Source organism: Telmatherina bonti (assembly GCF_933228915.1).
Source record: "Telmatherina bonti genome assembly, chromosome: 13".
NCBI lineage: Eukaryota > Metazoa > Chordata > Actinopteri > Atheriniformes > Telmatherinidae > Telmatherina > Telmatherina bonti.
In genome coordinates, this window is record NC_136611.1 from 520465 (window position 1) to 539296 (window position 18832).

General features: G+C 44.8%; 1 protein-coding gene across 6 annotated transcripts in view; it reads right to left on the bottom strand.

The window, feature by feature from the left end:
• Nucleotides 1-18832, bottom strand: part of LOC306764394 (extracellular matrix organizing protein FRAS1-like) — a 623368-nt gene that overhangs the window by 283654 nt on the left and 320882 nt on the right. For all 6 annotated transcript variants that reach the window (XR_013771547.1, XR_013771548.1, XM_079251555.1 and 3 more), the window contains 4 exons: nucleotides 12375-12515; nucleotides 10489-10629; nucleotides 10275-10415; nucleotides 8218-8503 (listed from right to left, as the gene is read on the bottom strand). Coding sequence is in view for 4 of the 6 variants with exons in the window: in XM_079251555.1 (XP_079107681.1) it covers nucleotides 8218-8503; nucleotides 10275-10415; nucleotides 10489-10629; nucleotides 12375-12515 (709 nt within the window). In the remaining 2 variants the exon portion in view is untranslated. The remainder of the gene's footprint in view (nucleotides 1-8217; nucleotides 8504-10274; nucleotides 10416-10488; nucleotides 10630-12374; nucleotides 12516-18832) is intronic.

An 18832-nucleotide genomic window follows, 5' to 3' on the forward strand; every position in this document is an offset into this window, starting at 1 on the left:
ACGGGTACCTCCTCCAGCACACCGAGGCGAACGTCCCGGTCAAGGCCGGCCTTCACCTCATCCTGCCAGTGTATGGCTACCGGGATGGGAGTGTGGAGGGCCACTGGCGTGGCGTCGTTCTCGAGCATGAGGCGAAGGGGTGGACCGGACATCCTGGGCAGAGGCTGGTGGGGACACGTATTGAACGTGCTCTGGGCGTACAGCCCCAGGAGGTGTCTCCGTAAGGCCTCCCTGTTGGCCTCTGTGGCCGGCATGGGGAGCACAGTTGGCTTGGATGGGGGCGCTGCCGCCGAGGGCAGTCACATGGTTCAGAGGTCGCCAAGTTGAGCTCACCGAGTGTTGGGAACTTGTCTGATATCATGCCCAGGTCGACACAGGCCGTACGAGAGAGAAATACACGGTCTGATGTGTCTGTAACGTAACCTATTTGATGAGTCTCCAGCCTCCGGGCGTCGCTGCTGTCGCCGGTGAACCTGATGATGGCGGCCCCAATGATACGTATGCCCTCATTGTTCGCAGCTCTCATGGTCATAGACACAGGAATGAGGTCGTCGGTGTCCAGGCCCAGCTGCTGGGCGACCTTCACGCCGATCAGGCAGCTCTGGCACCCCGTGTCAGCCATGGCAGATAGGGTCACGGTGCAGGTGTGTTTCTGAAGGTCAAGGCCCAGTGCTTTGTAATCCTTGCACCTGACGGTGAGGGTGAGGCGGATGTATGGCTGTGGGCTGGATGGGCACCTCATCCACTTATCACACATGTCGTCATACAGATGGTGGGCCAGGGGCAGTGTGCACAACTCGTCAGCATTTGTCCATAGTGAGCGTGCATAATTCGACAAATGCTGCTGTCTGTTGTTCGTCGCGCACCTCCGCCAGTTTCCTCTGGCGGGGGTCTAGCTGGGCGACCACCCAGACAGACCTTGTCAAAGTGATTTTGGTGGCTGCATTTCCTGCATGTCTTGCCATATGCTGGGCACTCAGCACGCCGGATGCGCCACTAAGGTGTTTTACCGTGGCCTGCCTCACCACAGTAAATGCAGGTCCCTTCAGAATTCACCTTCAATTTTTCTGCTTTTGGCTCCCCCTTGGTGCGGACGTCCTGTTGTCTCCCTCGTCGATATGAGCTGCTGATTGAGTCTGTACTTTGGGGGTCAAGCAGACGTGAGGCTGAGCGCTTTCCAGACTCTTTGGCTTCAATGTATTCTATCATGTTCTTTAATTGTATATTTTGATTTTTTTCACCAAGTAAATCAAGTTGTATCGCTTGGTCTGCTATGCCTTGAGCAATCACATCACGCAGTATTTCCTCTGTAAAGTCGTTTACTTGATCACAGTCATCTTTAGTGCATGTCATTACATATTTGCATGTGCCTGCCCTTTTAGGTGAGCGTGAAATGACCTGATGGGCTCCTCATGTCCCTGCCACATGTTAGAGCCACTCGGGCCCCCATCATGTTTTCTGCACGGACAGTGAGTGCCTTCATAGCTGAGAGGACATCTTTTTCATCACTGTCCACGAGACTCTTGCCTGCCGCACGAGTGAGGTATTTTCTAAGGTCCTCCTCGCAGCACTCCAGCATCTGCGTGACGACATCAGAGCCGGCCAATTTAGTGCCCCTCTTGTATTCATCCCAGCGGGTAAGGAAATATGACCACGTCTTGGACGTTCCCACTAACGCGATGGAGGGTTGCTTGAGTTTTTCTACCTTAGTGTTTGTGCGCAGCTCCCTGAGGGCTACAGTGTGGGTGGTCGCGTGGATGTTAAGCATGGCTGCTACCACCGCTGCTTCTGCGTGTCTAGCAACATAGTCACAATCTTCGATGGGGCAACGTATGCTCATTCTTGGTCGAGTTCGGATGTTTGATTATAAATAGGAACGATATTCCATTTGTTCACCTGCTTTATTTAAGCATGCCAGTGAAAGGACAATAACCAAACATGTCCTGAACGCAGTCAGGCTTTCCTCTGTGTGTACATGTGTCACCCTGAAAGGGGACCGGAGTGCAACATTCTCTAATGGTTACTAATGAATGTGTCTGATCTGCCAGTTTTTAAGTTATTTATAGACCATCGGTTGAACAATAGCCAGAGTAGAAAAGGGAGAAAGGGGAAAAAAAAGTCTCCTGATCCCTCCCCATCTCAGTACTGTAATATGTTCATGTTCGACAGAGCTCGTTAGTTGAAATCAGTCACTGCAGATAAAATATCCACCATATTGTTTGAAAACATATTGAATAATATTTAATCAGTTAGTTTGTGATGAAGCTCCAGATCTCTGAAAGAGGCACAGAGCGGCTCTGACGTCACCCTGCAGCGGTGCAGCTGACCAGGCGTGTTTCTTTACATTAATGCTCCAGCGGTTACGCCAATTTCATAGCCATCTTCAAGAATTAAACATTTTTCCACGGCCAAATTTTCTTATGCTTTATAGAAACCAACCATCGCACGTTCTCTCCAATTTCCTTCATATTGTGAAAAAATATGCATTTTTAAAAAATCACCATGTTTTCATTGGAATCCATTAAAAGGAGGGGGCTGCACTTCCATTTAACACTCTTATCTTTCAGGCTCGATCACCTGACGGAGTGCCGTGCACACACACTCCCTCCCGTTCAAACACTGAACTCCCTGGACCACACAGTCACACACATCCCGCAACATCATCATATTTCACCATCGTCTGTTGCAATGCTGCCGAACAAACTGCAGGTGCTGACAACGGCGGTCACCTTGGCAACACCACTAGAGACATTAAATAGACTGCTCAGCACTTCTTGTTCAAAACATGATTTTAACAGTAAAAACAACATCAGTAATTGATCTTATATTATTTCCTTTGTGAGTTACTCTGTTTTTGTTTTGGCCAATTGTGTACAGCACTTTGTTTCGACTCTGGTTGTTTTAAGTGGCTTTACAAATATAGTTGAGATGAGTTGAGAGAGTGACCATGGTTTAAGCGGGATAATGGACACCTCGTCAGGCATAATCCCTTACTTAATCTTGTTCTTAATTTCAATCTAATTCATTTTTTGATCAGGAATTTTGCTTTTTGTTATTGTAAGCAAATGAACAGACTGGAATGTAATCGACGTGACGATACCCATAAAGGTTATTCAGGAATTTCTAAACCATTAACACATATCTGCAATTGATCATTTCCAACAGGTACATTTCCAGGTAAGCTTAATATCACTGTTCAAAACAGGAGACAAACACCAGTTTACAGATTACAGACCAGTTTCTCTGCTTCCACAGTTTTTCAACATGCTGGAAGAGGTATTGATTAAAAGATACATTTATTACGAACATTATATTTTATTAGACTGTCAGTACGGATTTAGAAATGATACATCAACATCTTTGTCAATAATGCATTTAATAAAGGAAGTAACTAATAAATCACAAACTATTTGCAGCAGGAGTATTTATTGATTTCAATAAAAGCTTTTGACACGATTGATCATGATATTTAGCTGAATGAATTGGAGCGGTATGAGATGAGAGGGGTTGTGCTGAAAGAGATACAGAGCTATTTAACAAATAGACAACAGTATGTGATGATTGGTGAACACAATTCACACTGTTTGGATGTTGTGGAGTTCCCCCCGGTGGTCAGTGTTGGGCCAAAACTCTTTATTATACGTATAAATGATATTTGGGAGGTTTCCGATACAGTCAAACTCATCCTGTTTGCAGATGATACCAATATTTATGTACTGGAGAAAGCTTGCAGCAGATTCTGGGAAAAATCACAGGAAATTAAGTAAAAAGATGGTTTGATAAAAATAAATTAGTAGTATAAAACAAAATTACATACTAAGTTTCTGCAAATTAAACTGGCAAGAAATATTGCAGTATTGACTAAATCTAAACATTTTTGGAGTAAAAAGTAACTTTATATTTTGAAAGTTAAAAACAATAAAATTCAGTGATATGGTGGACTCCTCCTTGAACATTAACACACATTATTGTGATGGAGAGGTTTGTGTGTCCTGAAGATCCTAGCAGCTATGTTGTTGGGGGCTCTATGCCCCTTGTAGGGTCACCCATGGCAAACAGGTGTTGAGGGGAGGGACCAGACTAAGTGTGGCAAAAAGTGTGGAAAGGGAGCCTGAGCTTGTGCGCGAGGTTGAGCGGTTCCGACTAGATATAGTTGGACTCACCTCGACGCATGGCTTGGGCTCTGGAACCAGAACCCTCGAGAGGGGCTGGACCTTCTTCCACTCTGGAGTTGCTCATGGTGAGAGGCGCCGAGCAGGTGTGGGCATTCTCATCAGTCCCCAGCTTGGTGCCTGCACGTTGGGGTTTACCCCGGTGGATGAAAGGGTAGTTTCCCTCCGCCTCCGGGTGGGGGGACGGGTCCTGACTGTTGTCTGTGCTTATGCACCGAACAGCAGTTCAGAGTACCCACCCTTTCTGGGGTCCTTGGAGGGAGTGCTGGAGGGTGCTCCTTCTGGGGACTCCATTGTTCTGCTGGGGGACTTCAATGCTCACGTGGGCAATGACAGTGAGACCTGGAGGGGAGTGATTGGGAGGCATGGTCCCCCCCCTCTGAACCCAAATGGTGTTTTGTTATTGGACTTCTGTGCTCGTCATGGATTGTCCATAACGAACACCATGTTCCAACATAAGAGTGTCCATATGTACACCTGGCATCAGGATTCCCTGGGCCGCAGTTTGATGATCGATTTTGTAGTCGTATCGTCGGACCTGCGGCCACATACCTTGGACACTCGGGTGAAGAGGGGGGCGGAGCTTCAACTGATCACCACCTGGTGGTGAGTTGGCTCAGATGGTGGGGGAGGAAGCCGGTCAGAGCTGGCAGACCCAAACGTGTTGTGAGGGTCTGCTGGGAACGTCTGGCTGAGTCCCCCGTCAGAGCGAGCTTCAACTCCCACCTTCAGCAGAGCTTCAACCATGTCCCGAGTGAGGCGGGGGACATTGAGTCAGAATGGGCTGTGTTCCGTGCCTCTATTGCTGAGGCGGCCAGCCGGAGCTGTGGCTGTAAGGTCGTTGGTGCCTGTCGTGGCGGTAATCCCAGGACTCGTTGGTGGACACCAGTAGTGAGGGATGCCGTCAAGCTGAAGAAGGAGTCCTATCGGGCCTTCTTGGCCTGTGGGACTCTGGAGGCAGCTGATGGGGACCGACAGGCTAAGCGGCATGCGGCCTCGGCTGTTGCGAGGCGAGGCCATGGAGAAAGACTTCCGGACGGCTTCGAGGAGATTCTGGTCCACCATCCGTCAGCTCAGGAGGGGGAAGCAGGGCTCCGTCAACACTGTGTACAGTGGAGATGGGGAGCTGCTGACCTCAACCGGAGGGTGTGTTCCAATTACAGGGGAATCACACTCCTCAGCCTCCCTGGTAAGGTCTATTCAGGGGTCCTGGAGAGGAGGGTCCGCCGGATAGTCGAATCCCGGATTGAGGAGGAGCAGTGTGGTTTTCGTCCTGGTCACGGAACAGTGGACCAGCTCTATACCCTCTCTGGGGTCCTGGAGGGGGCATGGGAGTTTGCCCAACCAGTCTACATGTGCTTTGTGGACCTGGAGAAGGCATTCGACCGTGTCCCCCGGGGGCTCCTGTGGGGGGTACTCCGGGAGTATGGGGTACCGGACCCCCTTGTACGAGCTGTCCGGTCCCTGTACGACAGGTGTCAGAGCTTGGTCCGCATTGCCGGTAGTAAGTCGGATTCGTTTCCGGTGAGGGTTGGATTTCGCCAAGGCTGCCCTTTATCACCGATTCTGTTCATAACTTATATGGACAGAATTTCTAGGCGCAGCCGAGGTGTTGAGGGGATCCGACTTGGTGGCCTCAGGATTGGGTCCCTGCTTTTTGCGGATGACGTGGTCCTGTTGGCTTCATCTGGTCGTGATCTCCAGCTCTCGCTTGAGGGATTCGCGGCCGAGTGTGAAGCGGCTGGGATGAGAATCAGCACCTCCAAATCTGAGACCATGGTCCTCAGCCGGAATAGGGTGGATTGCCCTCTCCGGGTCGGGAGTCAGGTCCTGCCTCAAGTGGAGGAGTTTAAATATCTCGGGGTCTTGTTCACGAGTGAGGGAAGGATGGAGCGTGAGATGGACAGACGGATCGGTGTGGCGTCTGCAGTAATGCGGACTCTGCGCCGGTCTGTCGTGGTGAAGAAGGAGCTGAGCCAGAAGGTGAAGCTCTCGATTTACCAGTCGATCTACGTTCCTACCCTCACCTATGGTCATGAGCTGTGGGTCGTGACCGAAAGAAGGAGATCTCGTATACAGGCGGCTGAAATGGGTTTCCTCCGCAGGGTGGCCGGGCTCACCCTTAGAGATAGGGTGAGGAGCTCGGTCATCCGGGAGGAGATCAGAGTAGAGCCGCTGCTCCTTCGCATCGAGAGGAACCAGTTGAGGTGGCTCGAGCATCTGGTCAGGATGCCTCCTGGACCTCCCTGGTGAGGTGTTCCAGGCACGTCCCTCTGGGAGGAGACCCCGGGGAAGACCCAGGACACGCTGGAGGGATTATATCTCTCGGCTGGCCTGGGAACGCCTCGGGATCCCCCCGCAGAGTTGGCAAATGTGGCTGGGGAGAGGGAAGTCTGCGCTTCCCTGCTTAGGCTGCTGCCCTCACGACCCGACCCCGGATAAGCGGCTGAAGATGTTGTGGATCCTGTTCCCGATAGGCGTGTTTCGGCATTCTGGCAACCAGAGCCAGACTAAAACCTGATCCGAGTTTGGCAATCAGCGACAACTGTACTTAAGACCGGCTCAACCTGCTGTTCTTCGCCAGATTGTTGATTGCCATGCGGAAACAGTTCTTGGCCTTGTGATTCTACTCCGTATTGCTTGCCAGTTGTTAACCTGTTTGTCTCCTTCTCATCACAGGATCCTGGTCTGACTGCCTGCTCGCTTTCCTGTCTGTCGGTTCGCTCTCCCGCTTGCCTTCTTTTCTGCCTGTCAGCTTGCATACTACACTCGTCTTCTCAGCAATTAATGGATCTAAGAGTAACCAAATAAACCGTTTGAGTGGAATTCTGAGCCGCGTCTGCGTTTGGATTCTACTTGCATCACTACCGCATCACAGAAGGTGGATGGATGGATTATTTGGTCAAGTTACAAACAGTAGTAATAATGTATAAAGCTAGAAATAATTTGCTACCTGATAACGAACAAAAACTATTTTTTTTAACGTGAAAGGGTGAGGGGGTTCAATCTGAGAGGAAGATTAAATCTGAAGATTTTAAGTGTTTGATCAACTGTGAAAAGCATGTGCATTACAGTATATGGTGTAAACTATGAAATAATCTTCAGGAAGAACTCAATGTCCAAACATTATTTAGTTGAAGAAAAAAAGTCCAAAAAATGTTATCTCGAAAGTATAAATTAAAAGAATGTATGTAAACCAAAAGAATAAATAGGTACATAAAGTTATACTTGTAAATAAAGATAAGTATATGCACGTGTGTGGGGGTACAGGATGTATGTATGTACAAAAATATATGTGCATTTACATGTATCTAAGAGAGTATAAATATTGTATACAGATGGGTGTATGACCACGAATAAAGGTATGTATATGTCATTGCTTTGTCTTTGTCTTTATGTGTACATGTCTGCATTTTTTTATTTTAGTTATTTCTTTTTCATAAAGAAAAAAGAAAGGTTAAGGGATTATTTTAACAACTGCAAGGAAGAAAGATTATAATTGTAAATGGGGCAGGAATAAATATGCACTGCTTCATCCTGCTAATTGTTACGTTTTAACCTGCTAATTAAATTGTGTTATTTGGTAATATCTATCTTTTAATGTTTCATGTAAAGCACTTTGAATTGTTTTGTACATGAAAAGTGCTGAACAGATAAACTAGCCTTGCCAAATAGTCAATAGCAGTAATAAAGGAGTAGTAACAGTGATAATGAAGGAAAAAGGGTATAATATTAATAGTAGTAGCAGTAGTTGTAGCAATAACAGAGTTATTAGTAGTAATACAGGCAATAGTGTTAATAGCAGTAATAAAGGAGTAATAACAGTAGTAACAGTGATAATAAAGGAAAAAGGGCTATAATAGTAAAAAAAAAAAAAAATAGCAGTAGTTGTAGCAGTAATGGAGTTTGTTTGTCCATAGTTACTAATCAGTTGGTTGTGCTGTTCTTCAGTCTAAGTCTAAATATTTTCAGCCAAAACCAGTATAATCTGTATGATGCTGGACATTTCTCCAGACCTCCCAGTCATCCTTAACATCCCACTCACCTGCTTTTGTCTCGCCAGTGGGAAAATCGGACCCGGCCCAGCTTCAGCTCCTCCCATGTGAATGTGTCGCCATCTCTGAGTTCCCTCCCTCCCCAGTTCTCCGCATCCTCCTCCGAGAACAGGACCACCTGTCCGTTACTCGGCCCATGAACCAGCTGGAAGACCAGCAGCTGCGATGGACTGTCTGGGTCCTGGACCTGCAGCAGGGTGGGCTGCAGCAGGGCGAGCCCACCGAGGGGAACCAGCAGGGAACCGTTGATGTGGAGTGTGGGAGCGTTGGTGTTCACTGAAAGGAGTGGAAAACTTGTCACGTCACTTCACAGCACGTCATGGTGTCAAGATTTATATGTGGGGGCAAGAGGGCCAGGACATGTTTCTCCACACTACAACTGCCAAAGGAAAGAGGTGGAATGTCTCTTCCAAACCTAAAACTGTATTTCCAAGCTGCACATCTTAATCCTCTGTGTTGTTGGTGGGATAGTCACTTCACATGGCAGCGACGGGATTTACCCACCTTGTTCCTCTCACACATCACAACGAGCTTAAAGCAAACATGTTCAGCATTTCACAGGAACGAGGTTTGATCTCCAACGGTGTTTGTTCACATGGTTTTACTTCGTCATGTTTCTGACTTGGGTCACGGCTTCAGGCGCAGCAGCCTGACAGCGCTCTTCTCTCAGTTTGTTTATTTCTGATGTAAAGGTGTTTATTCCTGCTGTGAACATGTTTATTTCTGCTGTAAACGTGTTTATTTCTGCTGTGAACATGTTTATTTCTACCATAAACATGTTTATTTCTGATGTAAACATGTTAATTCCTGCTGTGAACATGTTTATTTCTGCTGTAAACGTGTTTATTTCTGCTGTGAACATGTTTATTTCTACCATAAACATGTTTATTTCTGATGTAAACATGTTTATTCCTGCTGTGAACATGTTTATTTCTGCTGTAAACGTGTTTATTTCTGCTGTGAACATGTTTATTTCTACCATAAACATGTTTATTTCTGATGTAAACATGTTAATTCCTGCTGTGAACATGTTTATTTCTGCTGTAAACGTGTTTATTTCTGCTGTGAACATGTTTATTTCTACCATAAACATGTTTATTTCTGATGTAAACATGTTAATTCCTGCTGTAAACATGTTTATTCCTGCTGTAAACATGTTTATTTCAGCTGTAAACGTGTTTATTTCAGCTGTAAACGTGTTTATTTCTGATGTAAACATGTTAATTCCTGCTGTAAACATGTTTATTCCTGCTGTAAACATGTTTATTTCAGCTGTAAACGTGTTTATTTCAGCTGTAAACATGTTTATTTATGCTGTGAAGTTCGTCTTTTTAACATGGGAGTCTATGGGGATTTGCTGTGTTCTGGAGCCCCTAGTGGATGAAGGGGGAACTGCTGGCTGCTGATTGGTCAGTATACAGGTTATATCAGTGTTTCTCAGTCCCGGTCCTCAGGACCCCCTACATGCAGGTTTTATAGGTGACCCTACCTGAACACACCTGGATGGAATAAAGACTCGTTAACAGGCTGCAATGAACTTGATGAGGAAGTTCAATAATCTGATTCAGGTGCGTTGGAGGAGGATCATGTCTAAAACATGGGGGGGGGGGGGGGGGGGCTGAGGACCGGGACTGAGAAACACTGGGTTAGAGACAGAAATGAGGGATAGGAGTTAATGTCTGAGCAGAATGGTCTGTGTGTGTGTGTGTGTGTGTGTGACACGGCTGCAGGACTTCACCGTATGATCTGCAAGCTTTGGTTAGTAACCCTGTTGCTTAGCAACAAGGCATTAGGATTCAGTGGGACTGTGTATTATTTATGAATGAGACGGTTTTAGTCATGATGCTGTTGTGTAACACGACGAGCACCATGCACACCGTTATTTAATATGAAGTTTTAATACGCTTTTTTTCCATGCAGAACTTTTTTTCATACTTGAATAAATGTTTTATATGTTGAAACAAACGACGACAGGTCACTAGTTGGTACGGCGCTGAGAAGGAGACTGAAAGCTAGAGACCCCAGCAGGTAAGAGGGCTTCAGATACCGTGGCAGCTTCGGGTCTGCTGATCAGCGTAAAAGCCGGCTCCACAGTCAGGTGTGCAGTAGCCCTTCATCAGGTAGGTTGGGTCTCGACAGGCTTTGCAGAGTCCGACGCCGTCACACAGCACGCAGCCGGATGAGCACGCTGAGGAAGAGCTTTGTCAGACATTTAACTTAAAAGCAGGTTCTGTGTTCTCAGATCTTCCAGTCAGTCTTACACAAGCAGACTCTCGCAGAAGCGTTCAGGTAAAAGTTTCTGCCACATTCCAGCACGCAGTGTCCCTGCAGGGTCGCGTACGGAGGCCGGCACTCCAGGCATCGTCCAGGACCTTCACACTCCAGACAGTGATCATCGCAGCCTGAAACCCACCAACAGCGTAAACACAAACAAAAACACGTCAAAGCAAAAACTTCTCCAGTAAAAAAATCGACTGAAACTTAGATTTAGGATCAGTTTACTGAGCTTAACGCAGAAAGAAACTGTTCAGATTTCAGGAGTTAAAATCATTCAGGATGAAACAAGAAGCCAGGAATAGAATTTGAGATCAGGCGAGATCCTGAACACACCGTCTTTAACATCATCTACAGAACTTTGGCCGCTTGACGCGGCGTCAACCAATCAGAGCGATCAGCTGGCAGCTCCTGGAGGATTCCTGAACCCAGACCCGGGGCTGAGACGTCCTACGACAGCGTTCCTCATGCGGATCTCTGACTCTTGCCTTGCGGCTCGTGAAGCAGCCTCTGGCTTTCTGAAAATGCATCTAAACGAGTCATAATGATCCTCAACGCTGCAGTTCTCTCCACTAACAAGAGCTGCAGGCTGCTTGCAGAAACTCTGCTGTCCTAACAGCCCTAACTGACCCTGTCAGGGTTGCTGGGTTTGCAGGAGCGTTTTGGGCGTCGGACACACAAGTTTAGTGAGCAGCGTCGGGCGTTCAGCGTTTGTCACGCGTTTGGTCTGAACACACCGTAAGGAAAGAAATATCTGTGTCTTCATCTTCAAACCCATGTCAGTCAGTATTTTGGACGGGAAACGGTGCCAGACATCATGGTTGGGCGCCTCCTCCACACAGTCCAAGTTTCTAGTTAGTATGGATACCTAGTCCTCCTGTGGAATTCAGTGTGGGGTTCCCCACGGATCAATTTTAGGCCCCATACTTTCTAATCTGTAAGTTTAGGTAAACTTTATTCATCCCGAGGGGAAATTCAGGTTCGATCAACGCATGAGTCTGTGCACCGCTAGCACGGCTCTTCAGGTGGATCAGGAATCCACCAGCGCCACTCAGCAGACTCCCAACCGCCAATAATCCAAAGCTGTAAACGTCCTCCACGTCCTCAGAGGACAGAACCGCCATCGGTCTCCACCTGGCCCGTCAGTCCTGAACGTATCCAGGCGGAAGCGTCCCCTCAGGACATGCGGGATCCCCTCTGCCCGATCTCCGGGATGAGAATATCTGATCGGTTGCGTTGAGAGACCAGCCAATCAGATCCATGATGTAAAAGAAGGAATACGAGATGTAGATGTTGCCTCTTGGGGACGTCATCAGGAGACGTTAATGTCCGCCGTGTCTCCTGATGACTTAGAGCTGCTTTACATTCTTTAAAACTGTATCTCAGTCATGGACAGCAGAGACAGCTCAACCAGAGGACAAGAGCGAGATCGTGTCACAGAAACTGACGAGGACCAGAGGGCGGGAACACATTACAGCGATTTTAATGGCTGCATTGGCTCCAGGTTTCCGGATTGATTTTAAGCTTCTTTAGTTATTCAGAAAAGTCTTCCTGGTCTTTGGCCTTCTTATCCATCTGATCTGCTAATAAGATACGAACTGGCGGACTCCTGTGGTACCGGCCTTTATATGTTCTAACATTGAGGACGGAGTCTTACGGCGAGGCCCGTTTTCATGACCACGTTCCCCGTCTGTGGAACAGCCTGCCGGAGAACCTCAGGGCTGAAGACAATATTGGCGTTTTTTTAAAAAGAGGCTCAAGACCTTTTTAGTTTCTGACACTAAAATCATTTCTGTAAAAGCACCTTCAAGTGGAAAAATAAGGAATAAGAGCAGTTTTGTTTGCATGGATGATCAGCTTGTGTTGCACTGACTGAGGCATGTGTCGCCGTCCTGATAAGAGCCGAGGGAGCAACTCTGCATGCACACGCCGTCCTGCAGGACGTATCCCTCCATGCACTGAAGGCAGTCCGTTCGCTGAGGGCCTCTACAGGCATTGCAGCTCCAGTCACACTCTGAAACAAGAAAAAACGGAGAAATTAGGACAGGAAAGAGAGAAAATAGTGGTGGTGGTGGGTTTTTGAGTCCCTTTTCTGTTTTATCACCTGCACATCTGGTGCGTTTGTGCTGCATTGCATTAACAGAGGAACAAAAATGAAAAATCAATCAGGACGAATGAAAATCTTTGGATTTGTGAGAGCTTCCGGGTAAAGCATCACTGATTTACTTTGCATTCAATTTAATGAAACGTATGTAATTCCAGCATTAACAAGATGCTTTTCTGTTGTTTAGCCATGATTTTAACCAGTTCTTTCTGGTTTATTAGCCAGAAAGAACTGGTTCAAATGAAAGAATAGATTGACCAAAGTAAGTTATCAATGAAAACACGTTTTATCATCTTCACCAACAGAAAGAAAAGTTTCAAGCTGTCAAGAAAATCAGACAGTTTGATTCAACAAGATGAAGAAACAAAGTTTCTCGTTGCAATAAGTGATAAAACGTGAAACTCTAGAACTCATATAAATCATCTTAAACTGTCCAAAATAGTCGCAGAGCTTCATAAAATCAAAGGTTCATTAGACAGTAAAACTTTGTAGATTGTATGTAAAATGCATTGTTCATTCCATATGTAATATATTCTACTGAGGTATGGGGAAGGTCATATAAAACATTTACAGTTATTTATTCTGCAGAAAGGAGCCATTTGCATCAATACTGAAAGTCATTACAGAGATTTATCACATCCATTATTTGTGCAACATAAACTGTTAAAAATTTCAGCTAATTGTTGCCTATAACATCTTATAGTTTAAAGCAAACCAAAACCTGTTGCTAGAAAATATTAAGAAAAGATTTTAAAAACAGAAAGTTATCATTCATGTGAAAATAAACTACAGACGTGACTTGATCACCGTGGCGGCGATGCGAGGCTGCTGGCGAGGGAGGGATCAGCGGGCCATGGCTCTGCGGCGAGTGGCCATCCCACTGCGGGGTGGACTAGGTGCGGGGACCGGGCTCCGGTGCCCGGAGCTTTCCCTTGTGTGGGCGGAGTCATGTTGTGTGGGCGGGGTCATATTGGCATGATCTTCTCTGAACACGTTCCACTCTGCATGTTCTGCATGTGACACAGTCACTGAGTCGCCTGCAGGTTTATTTACTAACAGCAGCTGGTTTTCTCTGTGTCTGATCTAGCTTGTTAGTTTCTGGTTCTCCTGACAGCTGATGGTTTCGTCCTCCTGCAGGGGGAACATGACTCAGTGTGTATATTTGTATGTATATGTGTGTATATAGACGGGTGCGTATGTGGGGTATGTACATGCACATGTATGTAGGTTGTTCTCTCCGTCATTCTTTCTCTCGCTCTCTCTTTTTTTCTCTATGAGGTGTTTTTCTGTTTTTTCTTTTTCCGATTCTCTTTCTGTCCCTCTTCTGTCCTCTCCGGTCCGGTCCAGCAGGACAAACTCTGTGATACAAACAATTATGGAAAACCAATAGAAAAATAAAATAAGAATCCAGAATATCAAGGGGAGCATTATATCTATAATTTTGTATGTATATGTGTGTATATACATTATATCTATAAAGCTCCCCTTGGCAAAGTAAATTGTGCAGCAGAATGCAGCATCCAGACCATCATTCTGCTGCTTTGATGCTGGACAAGTCAAACAAACAAGAGAACTTTACTTTAAAACATCTACTTCCCCAAAATTCCTCACGTTCTGCCAATGGAAATATCCACTCTGATAACGGCTCGGCAATGAAGAGGGAAACTACATTTCGGTGTCTGGCTGGACCCAGAACTACATTTATTATAGAATTAAATCTACCTACTCTTGTCTGATGTCTCTATAACAAATCAGGAAAACATGGTCTTATAGTTGATCATGCCTAATTATTGATTATGCTGACATAATTAAAACACATATGACATATTTCTCATGGGAGGGTGTGTAAAGTTCTTCTCTTTTGTCCTGCTTTAAGTCCTAAATGTATTGTCTTTGTAATGTGTATTATGTAGAACGCTGTGTTACATCTACATCTCAGAGGGCTTTCCAGAAATAAGTTTCCAGATATCTGCACCTGGCTGATAGAAAGGAAACAAGGAAGCTTCCAGATGAAACAACCCCTTTCAGATGCTAAATCACCATGAAGTGTGTTTAAATACAGAGTCATATGTCCCTGGTTTAAGCCCCTCATCTAGTGTACCTTAGTAATTTGTTACTTTTTTCAGTTTTAGTTGTTTAACAAGAGAAAAACATGTTTCTATAGAGAATATCATGATTGGGTCTGGCAAGCTTCTAAGACGCTGTTCAGACTCTCCTCCCCCCAGTATTATTTAAATTTATAACCAGGTACATAGGTATTAATATCTTTCCATCGCGTTTCATAAGTACTATCCCACCAACAACACAGAGGATTAAGATGTGCAGCTTGGAAATACAGTTTTAGGTTTGAAAGAGACATTCCACCTCTTTCCTTTGGCAGTTGTAGTGTGGAGAAACATGTCCTGGCCCTCTTGCCCCCCCATATAAATCTTGACACCATTTTGTCCCATGCCACAAACTGTTGCAGTGGTATTTCTATTAGAAGGGATTGAAATAAATACAAAAGTCTTGGCAACATATTCATCTTCATAACACTTATTTTACTAGCAATATCCAGTGGGTAGGTGGACCATCTCTTCAAACCCTTTTTCACATTCTCAGCAAGTGGATTATAATTAACTTCCAATAGTAAGTCTGCTGTTTTGGTTATGTTGACCCCCAAGCACTTAACTGTTGTAGTAGTCCAATTGACATTAAATTTATTCCCAAGTCCCTCTCTGGGTAAATAATCAAAGTTGATTATTTGTGTTTTTGTGATGTTAAGTTTGTATCTCGAGTATGAGTTAAACTCTTCTAATAGTTTAATAAGCCTAGGAAGAGAAGTGTCAAGTTCCCTAATATATAACATAACGTCATCTGCAAACAAGCCTATTTTATGCTCATTTTCTCATTTCCTAATATCTTTTCATCCTGTCAAATTGCCTGGGCCAGGGGCTCTATATACAGAGCGAAGAGCGTCGGGCTGAGGCAACAACCCTGCCTCGTGTCTGTTTAATTATAATGGTCTGTCAAAGAGCCATTTGCCTTAATTCTAGCAGTAGGTTGCTGATAAATTGCCTTAATGGCTCTTATTGAGTCTTGACTAAACCCAAATCTTTCCAGTGTTAGATACAGAAACTCCCAGTCTACTCTGTCAAAGGCCTTTTTGGCATCGAGGCTTATTAAAGCTGCACTTATTTTGTCTCCATTGATTTTGTGTAATATATGTTCTTCAAAAATTATCCTGAGTTTGTCTACCTGGTATAAACCCGCATTGGTCTTCATCACTTAAATCTGCAACAAATGTTTGTAGTTGTTTTGCAATAATTGAGGTGTATAATTTGTAATCCATGTTCAGAATGGATATTGGCCTGTAATTCATACTGTCTTCCATATCATTGTTCTTGTTAGGGATCAAGGATTTAATAGCTTCTTTCCAAGATGGGAGTGTCTGACCTTCCTTAGGGTACAATTAAAAGATTTTAATAATATCGGATTTAATTTATCACGAAATATGCGGTACCACTCTGGAGGAAAGCCATCACTACCCAGAGTTTTATTTGTTTTAATCTGCCAAGTGCCCTATTTAATTCTTCTATTGTAATTTCTCTTGTAAAAGTTTCATTTTGATTTTCTCCAATGCTTGGTAGATCCAATGAGTATAAAAAATCCTTAGGTGACTTCAGTTTTAGCCTCTCTTCATTGGCTGCCTGTTGAATCTAGAATAGAATTTAAAATCCTTCTCCTTACATATAAAGCCCTCCACAACCAGGCACCACTATATATCAAAGACCTCATTGTTCCTTATATACCAAGTAGAGTACTTCGTTCGCAGACTGCAGGCTTACTTGTGGTTCCTAGAGTCTCAAAGAGCCGAGCAGGAGGCAGAGCCTTTGGTTATCAGGCCCCTCTCTTATGGAATAAGCTCCCAGTTAGTGTTAGGGAAGCAGACACCCTCCCCACCTTTAAGACTAGGCTGAAGACTTATCTTTTTGATAAGTCCTATAGCTAGGGATGGTTAGCATCCCTTAGTTATGCTGCTATAGGTTTAGACTGCTGAGGGACATTTCCTGATACACTGAGCTTCTTTCTTTTTCTCTTTATCTCTTTCTTTTACCCCCCCCCCCCCCCCCCCCATAACAGTGTTGCATCATTAACATGTATGTCTCCTGCCTCAGCAGGTCTCCCTGGCCGGGAGTAGCAGTTCCTGTTGTCTTTCTGTCCTCTTCCCCCCACACAGCAGAGGCAGATGGCTGCCTGTCCTGAGCCGGGTTCTGCCGGAGGTTTCCTTCCTGTTAAAAGGGAGTTTTTTCCTTCCCACTGTCGCCAGTGTGCTTGCTCAGGATGGGAGATTGAGTTGGACTCAACTCAATCTGTTGGTTTCCTTATATAGGCTGTTATGAATTGGCTTTCATTATGTTTTCCCCTCTGTCTGTAAAGCGTCTTGAGATGGCATTGCCGTGATTTGACGCTTTATAAATAAAGTTGAATTGAATTGAAAATTCTGATTTACTGCACCCTCCAGTGAATAAAGTCTTTTATAGTATTCTTTAAATATATGTTGGTTCAGGCACTACCTTCTGTGAGACAGGATTCTTGTTTTGTGTATAGCTGTGCCAACCTGCTGTTTTTGCAACCCCCGAGCCAGCAGTTTGGCACATTTGGAGCCAAGTTCATAATATTGCTGCTTAAGGTATCTTGCTTTTTATATCTACCTCTTTTTCCAACAAGTCATTTGACTTCTTAGTTCCTTTATTTGTTTTTTTTAATATTTAGATCCTTCTTTTCCTGGAAGTTCTGTTCCAGATCCTTCAGATTGTTTGTCAACTACTTGTGTTTTTATATTCTTTTCTTTTTAAGGTATGTAGTAATTGCTATTAGTTTACCTCTTAACTGAGCCTTCAGAGAGTCCCACGGGATTAATGGGTCAGCTTCACCATTGTCATTCTCTTTGAGAAAAATATAAATTTAATTTTTAATGTCATTCCTAATTTTTCATTGTTTAGAATGCCAATATGAAGACGAGTCTACCAGAGGAGGGTCTACCTGAATACTCAATAACTTGCATTATGATCTGAGATGTCCGCAAGCCCAATTTCACAAGCAGTTGTGACAGTTTGCTTGTGTTTTGAAGGGATGAGTTTGGTCTTTGCAGGAGCTCAACTTCAGTCAACCATCTTAATCTGCTCCCAACCCGAAAGTCTCCTAATGACACTGTTTTGATGACTGAATGTCATGCATTAAGTTTTTTTTTTAACTGAGACGCAGATGGAGGTCATGAAAGGACGTCTCAATAGAAGTGAGACTGAGCTGGAGGGTGGCCATGTAGAGTGGAGTGAGGAGCCAGATGACTAAATAATGGTGTTGTAAGCATAGAGATGTATTCAGGAAGCACCGACATCCTTGGCCACATAATTTATATAAATAGAAAACAAGGCTGGGGCCAAGATGGAACCTTGGGGCACACCAGAGGAGATGTTTAGCGGATCAGACTCTAATGTTTCTGACTTTAATTTCTGGACAAGTTTTTTGAGATAGCTGGCAAACCAGTTAATGCAACTCTTGGAAAGGCCTATACCATAGAGCCTACGCAAGAGGCTCATGGACTACTGAGTCAAAGGCCTTAGCCAGATCTAAGATGGTGGCTATGCAAACCCGTTTTCTGTCAATGGTGGTGATGATGTCATCAAGGACCTGTGGCCAGTTCTGAAACCAGACTACAAATCTTACAGGATATGATTGGAGTCAAGGAAATCATTTAACTGTTTGTGAATTAGTTTCTCAAGCACTTTGGCAAGACAAGGCTAGTTGGATATCGGTCTGTAACAGTTAGGGTTGGAACCAGAGCCTCCTTTAAAAAGATGGAGGATCAGTGCAGATTTCCAGTCTGAAGGAAAAACAGAATAACGGAGACTAATTAAATAAGTATGTGATGGGGCTGCAACAATGTGAGCTGCTATCTTTAAAAACATGGGATCGAACCCATCAAAACCAGCAGATTTGTTTGAGTATAGCTTCATCAGTTCTTCCAAAGCTTAAGGGGTGGTAACAGGTTGAAAAGAGAAGCAAACATCACTGGGTGAAACTGTTGTGGTTTTTGGATGTATGAACGACATGACGGGAAGTGTCCGGAATTACCTGTATGCACCGCATAAGGCTCAATGTCTCCGTGCACAGGAAGACGTAATACATACGTCACATACAGAATGGTTGGCATTTGCATGTCTGATCCCACAGTTTATTACCTG